The sequence below is a fragment of the Motacilla alba genome, chromosome 8 (assembly GCF_015832195.1).
Source record: "Motacilla alba alba isolate MOTALB_02 chromosome 8, Motacilla_alba_V1.0_pri, whole genome shotgun sequence".
Lineage (NCBI taxonomy): Eukaryota > Metazoa > Chordata > Aves > Passeriformes > Motacillidae > Motacilla > Motacilla alba.
The window spans coordinates 18,702,137-18,726,453 of NC_052023.1; the positions used below are offsets into that span (position 1 = coordinate 18,702,137).

The 24,317-nt window shown below is 36.2% G+C and overlaps 1 protein-coding gene across 1 annotated transcript in view; it reads left to right on the plus strand.

Moving 5' to 3' along the window:
• The first annotated feature begins 7,596 nt into the window (after positions 1–7,596).
• The window catches only part of LOC119703989 (hornerin-like), a 47,844-nt gene continuing 31,123 nt past the window's right edge, over positions 7,597–24,317 (plus strand). The window contains exons 1-18 of the mRNA XM_038144551.1: positions 7,597–7,652; positions 10,386–10,581; positions 11,472–11,608; positions 11,901–11,992; positions 13,072–13,180; positions 13,772–13,798; positions 14,152–14,187; positions 14,970–15,014; positions 15,997–16,038; positions 16,198–16,239; positions 16,756–16,794; positions 17,474–17,509; positions 18,153–18,191; positions 18,865–18,882; positions 19,443–19,478; positions 20,880–20,921; positions 22,122–22,157; positions 23,142–23,177. Coding sequence (XP_038000479.1) covers positions 7,623–7,652; positions 10,386–10,581; positions 11,472–11,608; positions 11,901–11,992; positions 13,072–13,180; positions 13,772–13,798; positions 14,152–14,187; positions 14,970–15,014; positions 15,997–16,038; positions 16,198–16,239; positions 16,756–16,794; positions 17,474–17,509; positions 18,153–18,191; positions 18,865–18,882; positions 19,443–19,478; positions 20,880–20,921; positions 22,122–22,157; positions 23,142–23,177 — 1,038 coding nt within the window. The 5' untranslated portion in view covers positions 7,597–7,622. The remainder of the gene's footprint in view (positions 7,653–10,385; positions 10,582–11,471; positions 11,609–11,900; positions 11,993–13,071; positions 13,181–13,771; positions 13,799–14,151; positions 14,188–14,969; positions 15,015–15,996; positions 16,039–16,197; positions 16,240–16,755; positions 16,795–17,473; positions 17,510–18,152; positions 18,192–18,864; positions 18,883–19,442; positions 19,479–20,879; positions 20,922–22,121; positions 22,158–23,141; positions 23,178–24,317) is intronic.

The following is a 24,317-nucleotide window of genomic DNA, read 5'->3' on the forward strand; positions in this document are numbered from 1 at the left end:
AATGGTTATGTGGGGCTTTTTAGAGATCCTAAGCTGCCGTAGTTGCCACTGACAGTATGAATTAGATATTTTTTCACAAATGTGTTCAGACTCCACAGATGCATTCCCATCTAAGAGTATGAATGCCAGACACATTAGTTCAAGTCCCTTTGCTTTCTAGAATATCAGAGGGAAAATCAACAAAGAATCAATAGATGTGCTACTGTCTGTGACATTTGATCTGTCAAATGGTGTGTTGTACTACTCCATAGCAAATTTAAAAGCCCATAGGCATTTTGTAAATCTTTTGTAGTCTGATGTTTGCAATTAGATTATAACAATGGAGAAATAATGTTTTATTTTCTAAAGGCAGTAGACCCACAGACTTACAGATCATTAAAAATTCATCTTGATTTTGGGGTCCAGACAGTATGCACAGATACCACAAACGAAGGAAAACTATGCACAGATACCACAAACAAAGGAAAACACAAATTTCTCACTAAGTGACTCACTTGCTTGGCCAATCTTGTCTGTGTAATGCAGAATTGTGATATTGTTACAAAGTGACTCTCCTATAACCTTCCCAGCAAACATCATCATGCTATTACTGTTTACTCTGACAGCAGCTTCTTTCCATCCAAGAAGCTCAGCAAATTTCACAACCATTAAGCCTCCCAATGAAATGGTTAAATGTCATTATCTCATTTTCTAGATGAGGTGTATAGAAATTAATGACTTGTTAGAGTCATACAGGAAATTTGTGACAGAGCAAGGAAGAGATGGCAACTCCTCCCGTTCTCGTGCCTGTTTTTTCATTTTCAAAATTATTCTTTTTTTTCCTCAAATAAAAGGCACTCCTCGTTTTGGAACAGCACTATAAATGAATGAACTGAAAGGCTCAGTTATTGAAGAAGAAAAGTACCAAGAGCAGCTCTGCTACTTTTTTAGCAATATAATGGAACAACTATGCTATTATTGGCATAGGATTGCTTTTAATTAGAAACACACTAAAATGCAAGAATCCTAGATCCCAATTTGAAAAAGGTGAGAGAGGGGAAGGAGGACCTCAGTGGTTTGATGTAGCCCTAGAAAACGGATATGAACAGCATAGAAGAAATGGTTCTGCTTGATCTGCTATCATGCCTTAAACATGCTGATTCAGCCTTGGGCTTCTTGATTTGGCTGTGACTGAATCTCACTATTTTTGTTTAAACTGAGCAAAAAGCAGTGTTCACTGTATGGATCACACATGAGGTTCATTTAAGTTTCTCACACCTAAAGAAATCCCCATTAAGTCCACTAACTGTTCTAATACACAAACACAAGGAAATAAGATGTGAAATTCATTCCCCTTCTGTTTACACATAAAATGCATCAGAGATTTTGTTTGGAAAGCTACTGTAAAAGTGAAACACTTTAGGATGTGTGTTTTAATTTTTTATTATTCTTGCTATTTTTTACTAGATACTTACATACTCCCATCTATAGTGTAATACTGTCTGTACAGAAGGAATTATGCTATCTGTATGTGTGTGTGTGTATATATATAATTATATATATATATATATCCATATCCATATCCACATTGTATGGCATGAATTTATGAAACTTTGAGCTGATTTATATTGTATAGGAGAGGATGGTGGAAGGTTTAAATGCAGGAGTAGAAATGGGAAAGTTTGTGTCCTGAGAGAAATATGTATGAATCTTTGAAAATAAATACTGCATGTATTTATTGTATGGATATTATCCAGCCCACTTACTTAGGTTTAAATTAGAAGATTCCCTTAGGAGGAATTTCTGGTAGAGGTGAAAATAAAGTACAATCTCATAGATAATCAAGAGCTCTAATCAAAAAGAAAGAAAGCCAGGGATCATGCTCAGCCTGACTCTGACCTGGGCTGATGAATTCTCTTCTTCCAGTCAAGGTTAGGGTGGAAGATGATACTTATGAAATCTTAAAGATGCTGGCCTATGCAGAGAAAGGGGTTGAGTGAACTTTTCAGGGAGTGTCACTGAGTGCTGACAAGGACTGACGCATACCATGAGTGGCAGCAGACTTTCTATATGACCTTGGCCGAGTCACTTAATCCCTCTGTGACTTGGTTTCCTCATCTGCAGAATGGGGTGTAAACAGCAATACTTCCCTGCCTCACAGGGAGCTGTGGGGATTACTTCGTTGCTGTTTGCAAGGCGTGTTCAGAGACAAACAGGAAGAATGCAGTGGAAGTATTACTATTTGTTGCTAGAAACCTGTACAACATCAAATGCCTTGTTGATTGTGTCCTGGAAAATGTCTTATTAACTGGCTATTTCTTGGGAATTGCATATTATTGGAAACCACATGAGCCCATCATACCTTCCCTCTTTGCTCTGCATCCTTTCTGCTCTCCAGTAGTTGTGCACAGGTAGTGGACAACTCTTCCCATAAAAAGTATGCTTCTTTCTAGGGTGACAGCTTTTTGGCTTCTGTAAATGATGAAACTGAGGCCACCCAAATCTACAGTCACATTCTCTTACCTAAGAACAACCTGTATAGATTTGCACAAAGATAAGTAATCTACTTAACCTTTAGTCACACTTTCGAAGGAGTTAAAAGCAATTGTTTAAAGCTGATTTCCTTTTGAATTCCAAAGGAATATTCAGTAGTAAGGACATATCCCTCTTGACCTGAGAGATTGAAAGAAACTCTTAGAAGCTGCAGCTCTATGCTTATTAATAACAGAAACATGCCTTTTTTGATACACATTGGTGCAGGTCTCAGGGGTATCTGTTACAGACATGCGATGATGTGTCCCCCAAATTAGCCAAAATTCAGATAGCCTAAACAGCCAACATTTTTCAACGACTGGACATACACCAGCAAAAGGAGTTTATACAATCCAGTATAAACTCCTATTTGGAGGATTTGTATCCTACATCTATGCTGCTTTTGACCCAGTACTGTTGGATTGGCAGAAGCTCTAAAGCTGAACTTACATGTCTGAATCCCAGCTGCTCACAAACGAGTGGATCATGCAGGCATAGATGTGCATTGCCTTAACCCCACTGTGCAGAATTCTCTAGGCCATAGGGTCTTAGAAATAGCCCGTAGACCTATTACAGTGATACTTGAAGTATTCTGGATCTGTGAACACAAATTACAATCAAAGAGAATTTTTCAGTAATATGAGTAGGTAATGCATGTGAGACCATTTATTTTCTCCATGACTGGGTAAACAGTGAATTTTCATTGTTAATATTAAGGTTCCAGTTTTCTCATGGACTGCATATCTTGGTAGCTGGGTCCCTCTACTATAATTTCTTCCATTCCATTAACAGGTTTAGGTTTACTTAAATCTGAATGTAGAGTCTGGTAAATCACTAACAAATGGTAGTCACTGTGGCTTATATGAAGTATTGCATATGTTTGCAGCCACACCCAGGCACTCACCTTAAAAGCACATAGGGACAATACCACTTGTTAGCTTGCACAATGCATGAGATAACGTGATGCAATGCTCATATGTCATTGCTCTTGTATGTGCTGCTCATGTCAGGTGCTTCTCCTGAGCAGCACGTAAATGCATGGCACCCATCAGCCCCGCACAGTCTTGTTCACCCTCATCTCTACTGGGACACAAAAGGTTTGGTAGAAGTAATCCATCTGATCACTTCTTTTCTACTCTTATGTCAAGTCAAGGCAAACCTGTTTTTTGCGCACTTATTCTCCTGTAAAGCTCCCAGTGACTTCATCTATCTACGACTTTCAGGGTGTGAACCATTTTGTTATTTATAGAATTACTTATTTTTTACACAGATGCCAGGGTTTAAACCAGACAGGAAAAGTGCTAACATGAGTGAAGACAAGAAATTAAAGACAACAAGGAGTAGAAATTTTTTAATATGTAGGAAAGGATAGTTTTCATGCATTTCATTTCCTTAGAAAAATGTGGTTTTCTGAATTATCAGAGATAATTGAATGTTTATCAAGAAGACATTTAACATATTTCCTTGGGAGAGCAAAATATACTATGTAAATTTTAGTTGGTTTTACAATTTTTTAACATAATTTTTTTCTGAAGAATAACAACATATTTACATCGAGAGTTATTTTGAGCAATATGTAATATTACTGTATCATATGTTGGTGCATCTTCAAGATGGGAATCTATTTATGGCGTATAGGAAGCAAAATGTTCCTTTATAAATAAAAAATGGGGCAACACTTTAAGTCCTTGGAAACAGGATGTAAATATTGACATGCTAGTATAAGGCAGGAGACATGCTGGTTCTGAAGGAAGACTAAATAAATGTGTCTTTTCATTTAACCATTATTCATTGAAAATAACTTCTGTTGAGTACTCTGGAGTTATGCAGAGAAGTGTCCAATATATATAATTGTATATATATAAAAGTATACAATATATATAATATGCAAGAAGAGTACAATAATAACATCCTCTTATCACACTAATCCTGTAAACTGAGAAAGCTGCTTTCATTTGGAAATGAAATGTGGAATGTTACAGAAATTTCTCAAATGATCAAAATAGATGTCAGGAGAACAAATTTCATTTCTGTCATTTGTAGGGATTATTCTTGACCTTCTCTGTTTGAGCAAGGAGGAAACAAAGAAAAGGACAGGGAGAGGTTGGGAAGGCACCTGGCACTTAAGAGGAGTCAAGGATGTTCAGAAATATTTGTGCTTTTTTTTCAGAACTATGAAACATACTGCTTGGAAAAAAATTAAGTTTCTTTCCCTCCCTTCCCACTCACTTTTACTGTTCCATAGAGTCAGTTTGGAGTACTTAACAAAAGATATAGATTGTTACAAACCCGGCTCTTCATATATGTAAGAGCACTTGTTATGTGTATTTTCTGTGAATTCATTTTGGACCAGCTACTGTTGCAGCATTCATTGTGTCCAGCACATGTGAGGCATCTGAGCAAAGAGTTTGCCAGTTCTTCTGCCCAGGCCAAGACAGGAGTGTATCTGTTGCCTATGGGAAACATCAAAGCAGTTTGATAAGGATACCAGACCCCCATGAAAACAACATCACCTATTTTACCATGTTATTTATATATGCATGTTGGCTTTAGCTGAAGGTTTTTTAGGCTTTCTATGATTTCCAGTTGCAATGTAAACTGCCAGATTAAAAACAATCTTTGGCTCAGTTGTTGCAGAGAGCAAGCAGAAAGCCATTGAGGGTCATGAAAGTGGTTGGAGGTCCTGATGTCAGTGAGGAAGAAGGAAGTGGGCTGCTTACTCTGATTTGTTTTAAGCAGCTTTTAGTAAAAACAAGGTAGTACTGGAAACTCTGCCAGGGGTTGCAGTAGAAGACAGTCTTTTGCTTATGTGAGTAGCTGGCTTCTCCTGTGTCCATCATGTACCCTTTAAAATTTTCACCCACTGCCCAGTAGGTATCCCCTTCCTTTCAGTGTTCTGGGCTCTGGTTCTCTGCAATGCTCCCTGGCTTCTTCCTAAAATGAATTGGCCCACTGTCAATGGGACAAATCTAAAGTGATTATTTTAAAGAAAGACCAGGTAACTCTATATGGGCTGCATACAATCAGAGATCAAAAAAAGAGGCTAATATTCCCACGGGAATTTGCATTGAAGGCATTCCAAGCACCAGGGAATTCCATGGGCACATAGTGTAGTGTTGTTCTGCACAGGAGTTTCAGTACATAGCAAACTTTGTAATCATGGTTTCACTAGAGTCGGGAGCTTACTACTTGTTCAGCTAGTATTTAAATTATGATCTCAAAATTCTCCTTTCAAGTGTGTAGACCTTAAAAAGACTTTATTTTTTAAACTGGCATTTTAGAGTACAAGTAAATTAATTCTGAATCAGTCGCCTATGTTTGATTCAGTGGGAATACTGTTCCTTTGAAATAAACTGCCAGCCGAGTGTTGTGTAAGAGGGACGCACGTTTACAACTCTCACATTGTAAACTAATGGTCTGAGTCTTTACCAGCTTATTCACAGTAGTATTTTATTAGTGCTACAGCCAACAAAAGCATATTGCTCGTGTTATCTATGCTTCTTTATAACCATATTACCAAGATTAGAGCAATTCATTGCCTGACATTTATCTATCTGACTGTCAAATCAAATATTCATGGAGTGCTCACTGCTGCTCAAAGTAGCCTGGAGAAACAGTTCTGATCCCTCTGGTTACCTCTCAGTATCTTCTAGCAGGTTGTGAGGGAGAGTATGCATCTGCAAGATCCCATCTCTTTGGTTATGTGTTTCTGGTGTGAGCACTTGTCATTCCTTTACTGTGTAATTTATTTGATGGTGTTACTGGTATGCTATTGCATTTGTGGTGTGCAGCATGATTTTGTATTGCTATTTATAACTTTGGTAATAATGGTAAGTTTGGTGGTATAGTAAGACAAGAAAGATTATGATCTCCTTCCCAATGGATACCAGCAGATAGGAAATAATGCATTTCATAATGAACAATATAAATAAAATGCTACTCCTTAATTAAAGGTAATTAACTGTAAGAGAATACAGTTAGTTAAATGCACTAAATCTTAAAAATAGCTAGTTTTCTTAAAATGCTGTGAGCATTTTGAATTTAAATACATTTTAAATGAATGAACATTAGGAATTGAAGAAGACTCTTACAAACAGTCTTTGGTTAAAGGATTTCCATTAACCAAAGACCACAGATTCACAGAATTTCCTGGTTAAATTGGAATGTCTGTCATATTGCCGAGGTCCTTGAAAATGTCCAGAGGACGTCAACAAAGGACTGAAAATAATGTCCTGTTAGGAGCACCAAGGAATTTTGGGCTTGTCTAGTTTGGAGAAAAGGAGGCTGAAGGGTGACCTCATTGACCTCCACAACTTTCTGAGAAGGGGAGGTTGGTCATGCACTGTAACAGATTTCCTAGGGAGATGGTCAAAGCCCCAGGTCTGTCAGTATTTTAGAGGCATTTGGACAGGCATAAATTAGACGTATAATTTTAGATCACATCTAACCGAAAGTATTCTATTTTATGTCATTCAGATTTTGGACTTCACCCAGTCTCCAGTGGAGACCTTGTGAAAATCTTCTGAAGAGTTAAAAAAATGTTAGTTTTGAGTGCAGGTCAGTTGCAATAACTTCCCACAAGGTGCATGAGAAGAAACAGCCTCATTAACTCTTTGCTCTGAGAAAATTCTTGGAAGCATGACAATCATTAGAATTTTCCGAGTCTTTTCCAACTGTGAAAAAGTGAAAATGCAGCAGCAGAATACTCGGTGGTAACAGATTAATAAGACTAATATAGAATATTTTACTGGAATTGTTTATGAAATATTAGTAGGGGGTTTTTGAATAGCATGATTCTTTTGATTTTAGTCGACATACTGGTTTAGGCTACCATGCTTCAGAAGCCCTGCCTGTGCCAGATGCCTCGATAAAGGTCAGAGGGGCGTGACTCACCCGTGAGGAGGGTGTTGTCACCGCCAGCTCTGGGCAGGACAGTCCCACCTGTGGTGTCCCAATTTCCAGGGCAGATGCACAGCCGGCCCTGATTGGCCGCGCTGGCTCCCGCCTCGGCACGGATTGGCCGAGCCTTCCTCCTCCTCTGTCTCATCTTCCTGGGGCACTGGCACTGCCCGGCTGCAGCTCCTCCACACTGACCACAGAGGGACCGGAGGATGCCCACGCATCAGCACTGGGTCGATAAGGTGTGTTGGTGGGGATGTGGTGGACAGGGTGCACGCTACCTGGTGATGCTTATTCTCAAGGGCTAAAGAGTAAGTCTGTGGCTCATCAGGAACATCTAGGAGAAGGAGAAAAATACTCATAAAGAATGGGAATAGAAAGGGGTATACAGGAGCTGGTCTTAAACTGTTGGCAGCATGGCCTTGCAAGGACTGTGTTTTTCAAATTATGGAGAGGTGTTTATCATAGTCATTAAGTGCTCTGTATTTAAAAGCTTTTAAAACAACTTTTGTCTCTATTCAGAAGTTTGCCCAAGGCTTTGGAGGAGCAAACCACCAAAATGCCTCTTCCCGAGTCCAGTAGGCTTTGAACGCAGCAGCGAACTAGCAGGGATTTAATTGTTGGCCTGAAGACATTTAGACTAAATATGAAATAGGATTCTTAAGGTAGCAGCTCAGGTGTTGGAAAGGTGAGGGCCACATAGACTCATAGGGAGAAAGGTTTGAATCTGTGATAAAAAAGTAAATATAATTTTTCTATCAGATGAAGTAACTGAGGATATAGTTAACTTTTCATCATTATATCCAATTAGAAGTCTGCAAATAACATTTATTTGCCAGAATTCTCTATGTTTCTATTTTATAAATATTTAATTTTTGTTTCTTTACATTTTTCATGGAGAAAATGTAAAACATGTGATGCAAGGTAACATGATTGCATGGAGTATGTACTGGAACTGAGAGCCCATGGATATTTTCTGCCTCAAGTCTGGACTTGGAATTTTTTAAAATGCTAATATCTCCCTTTCTCATCTAAAAGCCAGTTCCAAAAGATGACACGATGAGACTCCTAGAATACCTTTTGAACTATTAAATCAGAGAGCTGATGCAAAGAGGCATCTCAGCCATGTTTCAACTTGTTGTACTTGTATTTCTGGCTCTTTTCTAGTAAGAAAAAGAGGAAATATTTCAGACTGGTTTTCTTTCATGGCTGAGTACAGTTCCAGACAATTTTCCAATCCTAGCTGAACTATGGCTTTGCGCTTTGAAATGGAACATCTAATTAGAAACAGACTTTTTTTTTCCATCTCTCCATGAGTCAGACAGAGATTTCAACAACACACGGACTGGTTCATATTAAATCACTGTTTACCCATCTGTTGATATAATAGCACCCACATGCTGTATTTAAAACTTAATTAGAGGTGGGCCACGTCAAAATCGTCACAAGAGATTGGATAACCGCACCCAGCGTGCTGATACCAAAACATGATGCTCACCAGGATCCCATTAGAGTGACACTTTGATGAGGCTTTGGAGAGGTGCAGTCTTCATCTCCTTTTAAGACATGATAACTTGCATCTATCACTTTCCTGGTTGGTGCTCTGAGTAGTTGTGACGCCATGCAAACCTTCATCATCCTACTTGGAAATCTTCCAGTATTTCACAGTCACCTGTTTTATTATTTGTTGACTCTGTGACTCTTTAAAAAGTTGTTGAAGTTCAGAGTTAAGTACATGAATGTTCAGAGTTGTATATTTTTCCCCTGCTTCCAGATGCTTCTGTTACTTATTTCATTAGCACATATGAAACCAAATGATCTTACACAGCTATGCATGAATTAAGATACACAGGTAGATGGTACAAATTGAACATATCTCTTACATTGTGTATGAAATGCTTAAAAAAATCTCAAATAAATATCTCCATTTTTTCTGTGACTGTCTGTTGTGTCACATGAGGCAATCCTGTAGCAGACAGCATGTAAAATAGCATTATTAAATACTTTTGGAGATTGAACAGTTGTGTCAGCAATATTGTAGCTGGAAGAGTGAGTTGTTCATAAGATGAATGGCCTTTTAAGTATGTAGTGCTTATTATTCTGTGCCAGTTGAATATTTAGATTTTGAACATGGGCTGAAAAATCTGATATTAAACACCTGAAAATACTTTTGGGAAATGTTTCCTTTCTTTCTTAGAAACAGTTTGCCATCACTGCTAGTGAACTATAAAGAAAATACATTTTTTCTTTATGGACAGTCCTGGAAAATTTGACTTCAGTCTTGTCTCATAGTTATTTTTTGTGAATTTCTGTACTGGCTAGAGTTTCTTTACTGGTTATAGTTATTCTTTATTAATAGGAAGCATGCAGTAGTAATTTAGTATTTTTAAACTGCTTAGAAGTTCCAGAGGACTTTGCAGAAATCATTTGTTATTTCTTCAGGAAACAAATACTTTGAAAATCTTGAAGAGTACTCCAGGGCATTTAATTAGATTTCTGGACCGTCCTTTGGAAGTGAGAGTAGGGAAAGCAGTCAAAGGAAAGCATGCTAATCATAGTTATATCTACAGTTTGAGGGAGCAAGGATTCCCTCTGAGTTCTTGCATAGCCAAGGAGCTGAGCTAAAACTGCTGGTGCAACAATGAGGAACTTGGCTTTAAGGACTTTTCTAGGTCAAAGGTGTAATGCAGCAGACATGGCTGTTAATGGATTGCTGACATGTAACCTGAAAATTTAAACTTCCATTAATAATTCTGTATTTTTAAATTATAATATTTGTGTCTCTTATTGCACTTTTCTGCCAGTGTATATAAGTATTTTATTTTAATTTTTTTGCTTCAAAATAAATGAATGCAAAGAAAGAGCAGCTTTCTAGGCTTGCTTTGTTTCCTGTCCTGGAGAAAAGCAGATATTTGCCAAACATGGCAACTACTTAAAGAAGTTACTATGACCTGTACTGTCTTTTTATTCCACAGATGAGGAGACACTCCTGCTTTGTTTTTTTGTTCTGTTGGATATTTTTGCCTGGAATCCTTGGTTTTCCACAGACAAATACCTCAATTGATTGTGATTCTCTGTTACCAAACTATGAAGCTGAACCACAGACATCTGCACCACCATATATTATTGCTGTATCTTTTGATAACTTTGAGCCAGGAAATGAAGTCCAAGGTAAACAATCTGAATGACATGGAATCTTTTTCTGTTACTTCCAGAATTATCAATCTTCATAAAAAGTCCCCCATTTCCCTCTCAGTCTAGATAATTTATTTTTTAACTTCAATCTTGTTCATATATACTTGAGATATTATTATTTTTATGTTTTATGTCTGTATGGACATACTTGCATAACTGAAAATGCATTCTTTCTTTTTTCTTTATGTAATTAATATATCTTAACTTTATGCTGTATTTTTTTGTAACAAAATTAAAATTGAGTGGGACAGCTAGCCAAACTGGACTAATAATTAGTTGCTTGTTACCTTTGTATTTGATTATTTGCTGTTGAATCAGGCCTCTGCAATAAAAAGGGATCCTACTCATTAGTTCTTCACATGCTGTCATCCTACAGGAAAACAAAAATTCAGGACGCTCTATGAGACTACTTAAGAGTGATACATTTTGAGTCACCCTTCTAAGAGCTGCATCCCAGATTTTATCATATTGCAGGAGGTGGAGCTGTTGTGGGTTAAACCTCCTTTTTATCTTCCTAATCCCAAATGCTCTCTGGATGGAGCACCTTCACAGCAGGGCCACTGTCCATTTGGTAGAGCAAAATTCCTTTTGAAATTGTCAGTAAATCATTAATTCCATATTACTTTACAGAGAAGCACCTTTCCAAATTTTTTCCTTTACCTTTATTGTCATTCCCCTTATAATTAAGAAAGGTGTTTTAATTTTTTTTTTTTAGACTTGTACAGGGCTTAAAGTAATTTCTGCACTGTGCAGAATTCTGCACAATGCAATCTTGTGCCTTGGAGTGAAGCAAATTGCATGGTAAACATTTAGGCAGTTTTGGTGGTATATGAAATTTACATTTCTCAATATGCCTCTTTTCACAGTAACTCTAGAAGCACTTGGAGATGCTGGGTTTAAAGGATTTAATCTACAAGCTCGAGAAATAGATGGAGATGTTCCTGTTGGTACTTTTAAAATTACAGATCCAAACACTAAAGGCCTGGAATGTCATAACATGACGGTATGTGTGTAGACTTTGGAGTGCTTACTGAAGCTTGGGTTTCTTTTAAATAATAGAAATAGGGATCATTTTTATGCAGCAAAGCTATTTCATCAGCAGAGTTTAAAAGGTTAGATTTTCTCAAGAACTTCATCTATCCTTTATATGTGATACGAACCTAACATAGAAATTATTTGGCTCTTTGTAGCAGGACATCAGTGTTACTTGTTGTAGTAGAGACAGTTTCTGTAATAATGTGCTAAAAGTCACTTCTACATCTTAAATAATTATATGTATTTCTTTTTAATTGCAGAATTCAGCAGTAAGTAATGCCAATTCAGATGTGAAACAGAAGGTTACAACAACATGGATTGCTCCACCTGATGTTAGAGAGCTTCAATTTATGTAAATAGTTGGTTTTTTCTTTTGCCTTGAAATTTTCTTTCTATATTGAGATAGACCTGTGTTGCTCTTTTAGATATTCTTGTCCAACATGGTTTTTTTCATAGTTTGCTATAACTTCACAACATGTTCATTAAAGGATTTCCATTTCAAGATATAGTTGTAAAAGTTAATATCCTAAAGATCTTAATATAAGTAAATAATTCCATTAAGCATAATGTTATTAATGGATCTTTGAGCAGCCATTTTTTACACTTTGAATTCTTTGATTACAACAGCAACAAAATACGAATGTAACTCCTTCCATGAAAAAAATGAAATTCAGACCTATTCAGTTATATCTTTCTTCATTTTGAACAGTGGCAGAATAGTAATTTGAGGTAAATTCTTCTAATATAAATTTAAATATAAGTGTATGACCTATGAACTAACTTCTGAAAACACAGGAATATGTATTTAGCCTACTTTTAATGCTACATATCTTGCAGATGTGAGCCTTGCAAAAACACCACCTACTCTAACAAATGCGTGTTTGAAGTTATATTAGAAAACACCTAAATATTTGATAGCTTGTATTGTTTGAAGTGCAGATTTATGATAGGGTCATCTTTGCCTTGCTTCATTAAATCTTGAGGAATACCAAGAGCAGGCAAGAGAATACAAAACCACAATTGCTTCCACTCATTATTGCCATGAGAATCAGTTCACCATTGTACATGCACATTGTCAGAGCATGTGGGACAATTCTGATGGACATTTTAGCCAATGCTCCTCACTGGTGTCAGTGCTTCTTCAAACAGTGTCTATCCCTCTTCTGCTTGTTCTCAGCATCTGTTTGAGTTATCTTTGAAGTTATGCTGGAGGATAATACAAGCCACTACTAGGAAAAGTGAAACTTGTACTGTATACACTAAAAACCAGAACACAGTGGATATTCTTGGCTGGGGACAAAGGGGGACAAGAGTTAGTTAGAGTTTGTTAGAGTATTTTATAAGAGTTTGTTAGAGTATTTTATAAGAGTTTGTTAGTATTTTATAATTAAATACTCTGATAGAAAATAAATTATTTTGTTTTCTCTCTAGTGCAACTGTTGTTCAAAATCTAGAGAACTTTTGGGTTGGAATTCAAAGCAAAACTCTCACACCTACACATTCTGAGTCAGTTAACGTGACAGGAAAAAGTAAAAGGAAGGTAAGTTTTAGTGTATTTGAATGATAGAAATTAATACAGTAATTAAAGTATCTTTGGCTTGATACAAGATATACACTTGTTGTCATTTATTCATTAACTAAGGCAAAATCATTCGATTTTTTCAATAATTTAAATTTAACTGCCTAATCCTCTTAAAAATGATGAAAAAATAAAGTTAATACTCTTTTTTCCTGAGAGAAATGAGGACAGTAATAATCTATTTATCAAAAAAAATCCATGTCTTAAAGAAAGAAAAAGAAAATAGAATTGGTTATAGAACTGTACTGTACTTCTGATATACAGTGCTGTTCTTGACTGCTGCCTCAGCCTCTGGGAACTGTAACTGTAGCATCTTCTTGAAAGGAGTTGGTAACAATTTTTTGCCAACAATTATGCTTCTATGAAACATATTAAACATTGGCGGCTCAAGTAAAGAAAGTCTCCTTAAAATCTACTGTATTGGACTGCAGCAGCAGTGATTTGTCTTAAATCTTTCACTTCACCAAATGTATTTTGTTTTCTATAATAAGCTGCCCTTTTTTTGTTAGTAAATAATTTGGTAATGCTTCCTCTTTTGTTTTTTCCCCACAGCTTATGATAGAATTAGAATGTAACAAGGTAAGAGCAATTTTTTTTTCAATTTCCCAACATCCACTTAGCTCTGTTTTGGAGTTCTCCTACTGGTGTAGTTGTTTCATGCTTGTAGCATGAAGATTCTATTTTACCATTCAAATTAATTTCCTAGCAAGATGTCATTTATGGTTTCATTTTTTTAAATTCAGTTTTGAATGTATTTCAATTTTGGATTGTTTAGCATCAGTTTCCAGATTAGATTGTTAAAACATGTAATATAGTGTCAGCAATTAAACACTTGATTTCTTCACTCAGACCATCAATGTGAATTCAGTTGATTTCCTGTTTAAAGTAATACCAGTCAATAAACAGTAACTGGAACCTGTATTCTCTTGCAGCGTGGAGGGACCTACTCAACAGGCCGATGCATCATGGTAAATATTCCTTCTCCAAAGACATTGACATGCTGCTAACTGCCCAGGATCTCAAGGCCTAGTCAAAAGTTGCTTCTAGACATGTCTTTATTCCCCTTGTAACTCAATTTAATTTCTTTTTGTTAGTTCATCTTTGTTGATTAAAAATCCAAAACTGTATAAAAGGTTGTCAGCCTTGTTACCGTTTCCTTCTGCAGATTCTCTCTGCTAATCTGTAGTAGCCTATGATAGAAGTTTTCTATTTTCTCTTTTCATTTTTTATTCTTAGTGTTTTCTTGCTGTTCAAGATCACTTATTTTAACAGCTCTGAAACTTTGTCTTCTGGAAATCACGATCTAGATATAAAATGTAGCTATTTGATTTTTTTTTCCTTTGAAGACTTTCACTGGCAGCTCAGTGAAGAAGCCTCTTTTCCTTCTTTGCTTTTTTACAACAAAGATGCTAATGATTACATAGCCATATGAGTAAAAAGCTTTCATCTGCTTTTTAATGATTGTGGTGGTGTAGATCTCCTCCTCAATGATGGACATCAAGTGTGTGAGGTCAAATACAAAAAGATGCAAGCAGCAGAATTATGTTATTTATAACAGCTGGATTGGCACAGTTTTGATTATTTATCTTGAAAGAGCTCTGAAATAATTTTAATAGTATTGGTGGAATAAAGTAATAGAAAGCTACTTTGTGGGTTCTTCCTTTGCCCACCAAGTAGAACTTTCTTTTCTGAAAATCACTTAAAATAATTTTTCAGAGAGATAATAAATACCAGTCTGGTTTCTTTTCAGGTTGGACCTCCCAGTTCCTCTCAGAACAGCTATTCAGGCAGTCAGGTATGAGTCCCAGATTCCAGCATTTGTATGTTTTCCTTCAGTAACCTTGAATGACTAAAATTCTGTAACATGAGGTGATTTAGTGTACTGAAGTATCTTCTCTGCTAGTTAACCCAGAATGGCAGAGGTGTTTATCCAGCAAACAGTGTGTTTGTACCTGGGCTAAGTTCAACTACCTCCACTCTCTTGAACTCAATAGCTTGCTCCAGTTTAATGTCTATTGTTTTTAACACTGGACTATATTTGCAGTTGAAAATTTGGGTCTATCACTGTCTAATTAGCCTTTTAAAACTTCTGGGGTATGCATGTCTGCATTCTCACCACTTTTACTTCATTCATCACAGCAATGTTTACTTGGTTTTTAGTTGATTATCTCCACTACCATTAATATGCCTATTTTCTCTTTAACTCTTAGATTCTTTCTGGTGAGTCTCCAGTTTCTTGAACCGAGGTTATCAAGGACGTATTTCTTACTACTTACTAGTGGTTATATTTATTAGTGAATTATCTGGCAATATTCAATTTCTTCAGTCTTTACTGCTTCTAATGAATTACCAGATACAGAGAAAGACAAATTATTTTGATAAATATGATAAAACCTGGTTTTCTTCCTTGTATTTTTTAATATATAATACATATGCTTTTCTAAGAGTTGAGTTTCTCATCTCATCATATAACTATTTGAAGTTGTTAATTTTTTTATAAAATATGAGCCATTCAGTAACATTTCGAAAGATTTCATGACCAGTTACAAAGCTGATGAAACTTATATGAAATACAAATGACATCTCACACTAAATTAGAATTATTACAGGCAATGCCAGTGAACTGGTAACCTCTTTACTTGCTTATCCCTTGCTTGTACATACACATTGCCAGCTGCACAACTTTTCATGCCATAAATAGCACAGCATTGGGTTTTTTCTCTCTTGCCCATTTGAGTTTTTTATATGGAAATAATTGAGTTCTGTTTTTATTTCAGGGTGGAGTAGTCTACACAATAAGCAAGAGTGGATGTGGCCCTGTAAGCACTATTTTTACATTTTCTTTTTTGTCCCCAGCATAACTATATTTATAGCAACTCCTAGCTTTCAATGGCATTATTTAATAAATGTTCATGTGGGAGTCTCTGTTACAAATAGAAAATACTGATGAGAAATAACTGGTTTATTTTTTGTCTTAGGGAGGTGCTGCTGGTGCATATGGCCTACAAGCCTGCAGAGATGTAAGCTGGAGTATTGTATATGTTTTTACTGACTGTCTCCTACTATGCTTCTTAACTCATCTCATTATTGAAAATAGCTCTGTTCTGTAGAGCTGTTGAAGTATTCCTGAATATATACAGGAAAATACTGTTAGCTTGAGGTATTTATTCTGAAATCAAACCCCAAAATTAAAAGGTGTTTTATTGCCAGTTCAAAGCTTAATAATTTATGTTTTAAGGTCTATATGTACACATAGGTGATACATAATATCCCCTATTAGAAACTCTTCATTTGTCTCCCTACAAAAATGTCAGAATTCTTACTGTGTAATGCTTTTTATCAGGTAAAATCATTTTCTTTGGATATTGCATATTTTGGAATATTATTTGGGGTTCTTTACAATCTTTGCATATTAATTATTTGATTAGTAGAGAAATTTCTATTGTCCATCTCATTTATTTCTTTTTCATGTGAAAACAAATTATAATTAACAAATTATTGTATAAATAAATATCTGATTTATATTTTTATTTCAGAGTGCATCCTTATCCAGCAGTGGTCTTACTTATGGCCAGGTAACTGTATTTTCCAACATGTTTTTAGCTTCCTAAGGTATTCAAAAGCTAAGCAGTTATGCCCAAATTTACCAAACAAGAGTTAAATTTGCGGAAGAGGATAAAGGAAAACTCTCTTCAAACGATTTAGTAATGATCATACCTGGAAATAACTTCATCAGATGAATTACATATTTGGTGTTTGTTGCTGTATCCCTACTTCTGTTTTCCACCAAAAATCAATCATATTTATTCTATAAATGGACACCAGTTACTTTTACTATGCTTTTCCAAAAGTCAGTGCTTTATTTGATGGCAACTAAGAATTTAAAGGTTTTTGGATTTTTGTTTGTTTGGTTTTGGGTTAGTTTTTTAGATGAAGGCAGAAGAGCTTAAGTTTTTTTTCCTACCAACAGGTTTTTTTTCCTACAAACAAACTTCCAATTTGTTGAAACATTTGCAGCTTTTATACAGTATTCTGTAAAATTAGCAAAATAATTGGGCTTTTAAAAAAGAATTTAAACCAGTTGATTTATTGCAGTTGTTCATTTATTAACTGCAAATACATTCATTTTCTTCAGACTCTTACTTTGTTTTGTATTTCACCGGTATCATGTTAGTATAATATTGTTGTGGAGAACAGTGCTATAGTTAGTTTGCCATACATTTACCTAAGCAATGAATTCTGTATTTTTTACAGTCTGTCCCTTCAAGCAGTTCAGATTCCAGTAAGAAGGTAAGCACTTCTGTTCAAAGGGAAAAATTCTTATGGTTATAACTTGGCATGGCTCCTGTTATTTCAGTCAAGACTTTTCAAGGTTTTAACCCAGATTGATTCATATGATATGATTCGTTTGGTTCTTAGTGGCTGGGAGAGCTTCTAATGAGAGAACATTAACACAGCAGAAGATACAATTATTGCATTTGGTTTATTTGTTGTTTTTTTTTTTTTAATGAACTCAATATCAAGTTTTTTTTATTTTTTATCATAATACTGAATAAAGACAAAATAAATTGATGTTCTAGTTTGGGGTGGAAAGTTGAGGATCAAAAAAGGGCACACAGTACAGGCATGTAGATATGGTACAGGACAGGAAATCCTGCTTCTGCTTCTACAGCTGTGTCATTATGTGGCTTGCAGCAAATCTTTAATCTGCTTACACTCTTGTGTAAACTGTGTAAAAATATATATCATTCTTTGCTTGGTTATCTGCATCAATTTTTTTAATAAAAATTCCATTTTATAAAAGGGATCTTCCATAGCATTATTATTAGAGTTTGTAAATTTACAAATTTTAGTATTCTTTATTTTTTTAACATATTTAACAATTTAAATAATCTTTATGGTGAGTAAACATCTCCTTCTGGTTTCTCCATAGGTAGTGGTTGTTGCCAACAGCAACCCTTTTCCACCTGTGGTAAGCTGTTTTTCTCTACAATACACATTTTCTCTGCAAATAACTTTGACCCAAAAAGATTTTAAATATCAATGTTTTTAATTTTTTGGGAACATTCCTGGAGACAATTTTTTGGCAGGCAGGATTTACCCTATGCGTATATTTATCTTTAGGGAAGGGGTGTTATGAGATGGGTACAAACCTCCTGGTTGTGTGATTGCTGTTCATACTTGCAGAGACAATGGATTAGCTGCAGACACCAGGTCTCTCCATGTATGCAGTCTCTGTGCTCCCAAATAGTTTTGGTTTTCTTTTTCTATAGCAATTTTCTTCAGTAAGTTCACTTCTATTTTCATTTTTTAATTATTACATTTCCACTCTGCTTACTTGGAGCTAAAACTAAGTTTAGCCTTCAGGTGCTTGAAGTGGGCTTTTATAATGTAATATTTTACATGTGTTGAATTTCTAATAGAACATGTTGATCTAACTTGAATAAAGATTAATAAATAATCTTTATTATTTATTAAATAATAAAGATGCATTTATTCTATGCCATCCTTTTTTATAATTCTTCCACATTCCACTATGTATTACATCTGAAATATAAGGGCCCTTTTTTCCCTTTCTCTGCTGCAATATTCTGTTGGGGTAAGCCCTTGTGCAAATACTGAAAGTTTTTTCTGTTTCTTTGCAGCGTCACACCTTCCCTCAGGTAAGAATACTTTTTCTTTTGATTCCTATGGGATCATTATAGTTCTTATGGGATCAAACCAGTTGTCTCGGGATGGTGCGTGCTACTCTTTCACGTTTGTCCCTCATGCCTCAGAATTCAGCAAAAAAATGCCTGGATGAGGAAGTGGAATTGAATGTGTTGATGTATGTGCAGGGCAGGTGACAATGAGACAGGTTGGAGGGGTGATGATGTCTCAGCTTCCATCCCCACATTTGGAAAACCCGAGTTGACTGATAGCACAGAGAGGTGGTGGACATAACCTGTGCTCTGCTGCTCTCCACAAAAGTTGTAAGAGTAGAAAACTTACTTAGTAGGGTCAGTCTGCCTCCCCAAACCTGCAGAACTGAGAATAAACTAGCTTAATGCTGAGTGTTTAGAACTGGTACACAGTACATCACACATAAACTCACATAAACTCACATCACACATAAACTCACAAACTAAATACTTCAACTTAGTATTTTCTGTTGAAGTGCATTGCACTAAACAAGTCAATCAAATGTGCTATATTATGTTTCTTTGTTTCTGGATTTTTTCAGAGTCTGGGAAGCTCTGCTACAAGGATCATAGTACAGGTAGACATTTTTTCTCCATTATACTTGATTTTTAAATGAAGAATTGCCTTAGTAAACTGAGTAATAATTCCTCTCTTAGGGAACAAGTAAGTGTGGATAACTTAGAGATATCTTAGATGTCCACAAACTACAGTGGTGGAGTTGGGCATTTCTGTGACTACAGCAAAGGGGATATCTTAGCTGATTTCTGAATAAAGACTATTGCAGCTGTTTTCTGCACTTAAAAATTTGCAAAACCTCTGTATGCAAATTCCATTGTGCTCTCAAAATCGACAAAATCTGACTGTCTCATCTGTTCAAGTAGGATGGAATTCTAGAACTAAAGCTTGAATGTTACTCAGTATCAAATCAAATATAAATTACAACCTGCACAGTTCCATTTTTATTTAAACAGTCCATTTTTTAATGGAAACACCCAGTTCAGAATTACATTTTTTAAATCCTGCTGTTAATGCCTAGGTAAGGGTGAGCTGTTGTATTTGTAATGTTGCTTCTTGATAATGAGGCACTTGGAAAATTGATAGCAGTCTAATCTCATTACGAGCATGATTATAAAGTATTATGAATATCATTCAGATATATTTTTCTGTGTTCTTTTCCATTTTAGCATCCATCCCAGTGTTAATGGCTAGTCAGTCAGGCCAGTCCATCAGACTAAGACAACAAATTGTCACTCATTGAAAGATCAGTAGCAGGTTACTCCAGCTGAAATTTGTCTTTCCAAAACCATTGCTTTCAAAATGTACAGCATTATTTTCTTCCATTACTAGTGATGAATGCTGGCAAAGAAAGGAATAAGATTTCCTTGTTATTTTATTTATGACTTTAAATGTACAGTGTTTTGATTACACAGGCTAACTCTTTCCAATATGTAAATATAAAAAATATTTTATTCCTCTCATAATCCACATATTTTCTGGGAATCAATTTTTTTTTGCAGTGGCTTTTCCTCAGGTTAAATTTTAACTGTGGATTTTTCAATTTTTGCTTTGGGAAAGCCTTTGTCAAAAGTTCGTTATGCTTATTAATGAAAAAAATCATTCATAATGTGAATACAAATAAATATGGGTTTAAGGCAATTTGTGAGATACATTTGAAAGGCAGAATTATTTTTACTCACTTCAAATACCACAGTATGACACAAAGGTGTATTATACAATTAATTATCATTATGAAAATCATATCAAGATATATAAATACTTTTAAAACTTCATTTGTGTAGGATTTTCATATACATTTTGTAGCATGTGGAGATGGCATAAAGGAAGAAAAGGTGCAATGAACTCTTTGTAGCTTTCAAATTGTCTAGTAGACAGAAGGACAGAATTGCTTCTTGAAATGGCTTGGTGCATAAGTAATTCTTCTTAAAAATAAATAACCTATTTTTTTGTTCCTGTGCAGAGTGGACAAAAACAGCAAACCAGCAGCAGTACTTATATTCAGGTAAGTAAACTTAAAAAGTGTTATAAATATTCCTATAGACTTCCCTAAAACAGCGCCAGCACAACTTACGACTAAATTATTTTCTGATTTAAAAATGGATTTCACAGGTGCAGGTATTTCTATTTCCCAGGCTTTTGTTCATGAAAATGCCGTCTGATATTGGTATTCAAATTATTTAGTTTGTGATGCTCACAAATGCATTGCCATGTGTGATGGGCTGGCATGAAATGAGTGTGTTCCACTCAGAGCATTAGGGTCAAGGCCCTGAGAGGAAGCGATTCTAGGCTCATTACCACACCACCAGCCCCATACTGATCAATTCAGAGCCCATGCATATTACACCTCAAATTCCAAAAGTTGTAAAGGGTAGTTGTTGAGCCATATCAAGAATGATGAAAAATCAGAATTGTGGAACTATGTGCAATGACTTCCAGCAGTGCTCAAAGCCATGAAGATAAAGCTACTTGTGTGAAAAAAAAGAGAGAAAAAAAAGTGAGAGAATTTAGAAAATACTCACACAGTGGCACCCTAAATTATTTTTAACTAAAACTTGAGAGTATTCATAGTATGAACTCAAGTATGAAGGCTCTTTGGGTCTTCCTCCTCTTGGGGTCAGGGGGTAGGAAGGATGCAAAAGTCCATCAATATTCTCTGTAGCACTACATGCAACCAGAAAATTGTTTCAAAAGGGTAAGTGTGGGATTTAGGGATCAGGGCCACAGGGAGGCCACAACTCAACATCAAGAGTATTCTATATGCACAACGTTTGCAGTCATGACTTCTGGTAAGAATAGGACAGTCTATTGTGGAGCTGTTAGCATGCTGCTCTGTCTCCTTTGTGTTTTCTGAGAAATCCCCACACAGCTATATTTCTATAAACATCATGCTCTTTAAAAAAGGCTCCCTGTCAAGGTGGTAATTATCTTCTCTTTGTTTAAAGGGCTCCCAAGGCAGCCAGTCCTATGGCCAGGTGAGATGTTTTGCTGAAATGTATTGAGCTTTTTTGTAAGATCCTCTCTTGTTTTTCTACCTTCCTGATGTTTTTTGAGTGGTCTATGAGTTTGGTTTGTACCACTGGAGCACCATGAAGGAAAAAAGAACATAGTACAGAGGAACTTTAAGAGGAAATGGACTTTTCTGTTACTGCTGTACTAAGACAATATAGCTTTGTTTACAAATTATTTCTTACCTTCCTTACAGGGCTACAGACCTCAAGGTGGCAGTTCCTATGGCCAGGTAAGCACCAGTCAGTCACTAGTCAGAGCAGATCACTTGAGAAATGAAGCATCATGACCCTATAAAGGCACTTAGCAAGCCCCCAGAATTTGAACTTTAAAGTTCATTTTCTCTAAAGGTGTCTATTCACACTCAACACCTATGCAAGTGCTACTCGTTGATCGGGAATCCCAGTGTGTGAAATCATCACACTCAGCATCCCCAGCAGAGCCAGGAGATGCCTGGCTCTGCACTCTGCCCCGCATGGCTTTAGGATGTAGTAGCTTGCTGTTGCTAATGCAGACTGGACCCCTTACTGAAAGGGAAGTAACCAAATGGTGTCCTTGTCCTAGGGTGGACCAAGTTTCTCAGGCAGCAGCAGCTCCTATGGCCAGGTAAGTAAACTGGCTGGGCTGTAGAAAGTTCTTCACTGATCCCTCTGTGACTGGCAGGACGGGAAGACTTTTGAGAGAGATGTTTCCCTTGGCAGTCTGTGCCTCAATTTGGGCCACGGCTTCTGCTGAGAATAAGACAATGTGCTGCGCAGGTGCACAGCTGTTAGCACACTGCTCCGTGTCCTCTGGCACAGGGAGAGCCTTTTAGGGAACCCCACATGCAGCTGTTATCTCCATAGATATCATGCTCTGTAAAGAAGCCTCCTTGTCAAGGTGGTAATTATCTTCTCTTTATTTAAAGGGTTCCCAAGGCAGCCAGTCCTATGGCCAGGTGAGACTTTGTTGCTGAAATGTGCTGAGCTTTTCTGTAGGAGCCTGTCCTGTAAATGGGCTTTGGGGCATGGGTGGTTTTTTCCTTCTCACTGTTTCTGAGTGGTCCTTGGTTTGGTTTGTGCCACTGAAAACACCATGATTGGAAAAGTAACACAGTAGAGAGAAAGCTTGAATAGAAATGGGCTTTTCTCTCTGGTATTCTGTGATTCTGCTTTTGCTATGCTGGGACTACACTTACAGAGTTCTTTTTTCAAATGACTCTGTGCCTTTCTTACAGGGTTCTCAGCCTCAAGGTGGCAGCTCCTATGGACAGGTAAACGTTAGTTGGAATAGAACATTTGAGAAAGTGAAGTACCGTTGCCCTGAAAAGTTAACAAATTTTGAAATATTCTTTCTTCAATTCACAGTGAATTCCTTACCAATCTATCTCTGAATCCGTTTTAAATATTTTGTTTTGAACATGACCATAGTGTTTCTCGTAGATATATACAGGAATCGTACAATTCTGCTGCTATCCTATCTTTTCCACAGGTGTGGAATTTTATAAATTTTGGTACAAATAGTCTATTTGATGCTGTTCTCATTGTGATTGATGGGATAATACAAATTTATTGTCAGTTCTTTGCTGCCTGCTTTGCTGTCAGCAGAGAAGTAGCATTGAGAAATTAAAGAACCTTGGGTTAGATTCTTAGTTGAATGAAAAATTCATCTTGGAGCCTGAAACTAATGAATGTCTACCTCCCTGCACAGTTTTTATGCACATTAAAGCAGTCCTAAGATAGCTATGAGTTTTGTTGGGATCTCTATGTCAGATAGCAAAAATAGACAGCATACTTCAAATGGTTTTTGGTAATTTCTGTCTTCATAACCCTGCCAGGCAGCTGTGGCACAGGTCTGCATGTACATGAAACAACTGCACTTTTTTGAGATTATATTAAAACCAGATTGCAACAGCAAATTATAACCACAGTAATTTTATATTAATGAGAAATTTTTTTTAAATACAGTCACCCTTGGTTAGTTCATTTGACCTGCTACTTTTAATTGCATTGTTTTGTTTCCATTTTATGAAGCTATATTTTTTTCTAAGATTGTCTTAATTTTTAAAAATTACTTTTCACCCTAATTTTCTCTCAGATGAAGGGAATTATGCAACTGGGGCCAATGGAAAACATAAATATATTATATCAATATTCACCTAGTATTCAGCATTAGCCATTCAAGTCCAGAGTCTGAAAAAAAGAAGGAAAAGTAAACATAATTAGAAAATGTTGTGTCCCTTCCTGAAAAACTCGCCTAAGATTGGAGTACTGTCTGAGACAGATGTAAAACTACTCTGTGATTGTCATTCAATAAACACAGTGCAATCACCTATTTCTCCTGAATAGGAAATATCAATGAAGTCTAGTTAAGTAATAGAGTCTGTACATTCCCTTATTCTGTTTTCTTACCC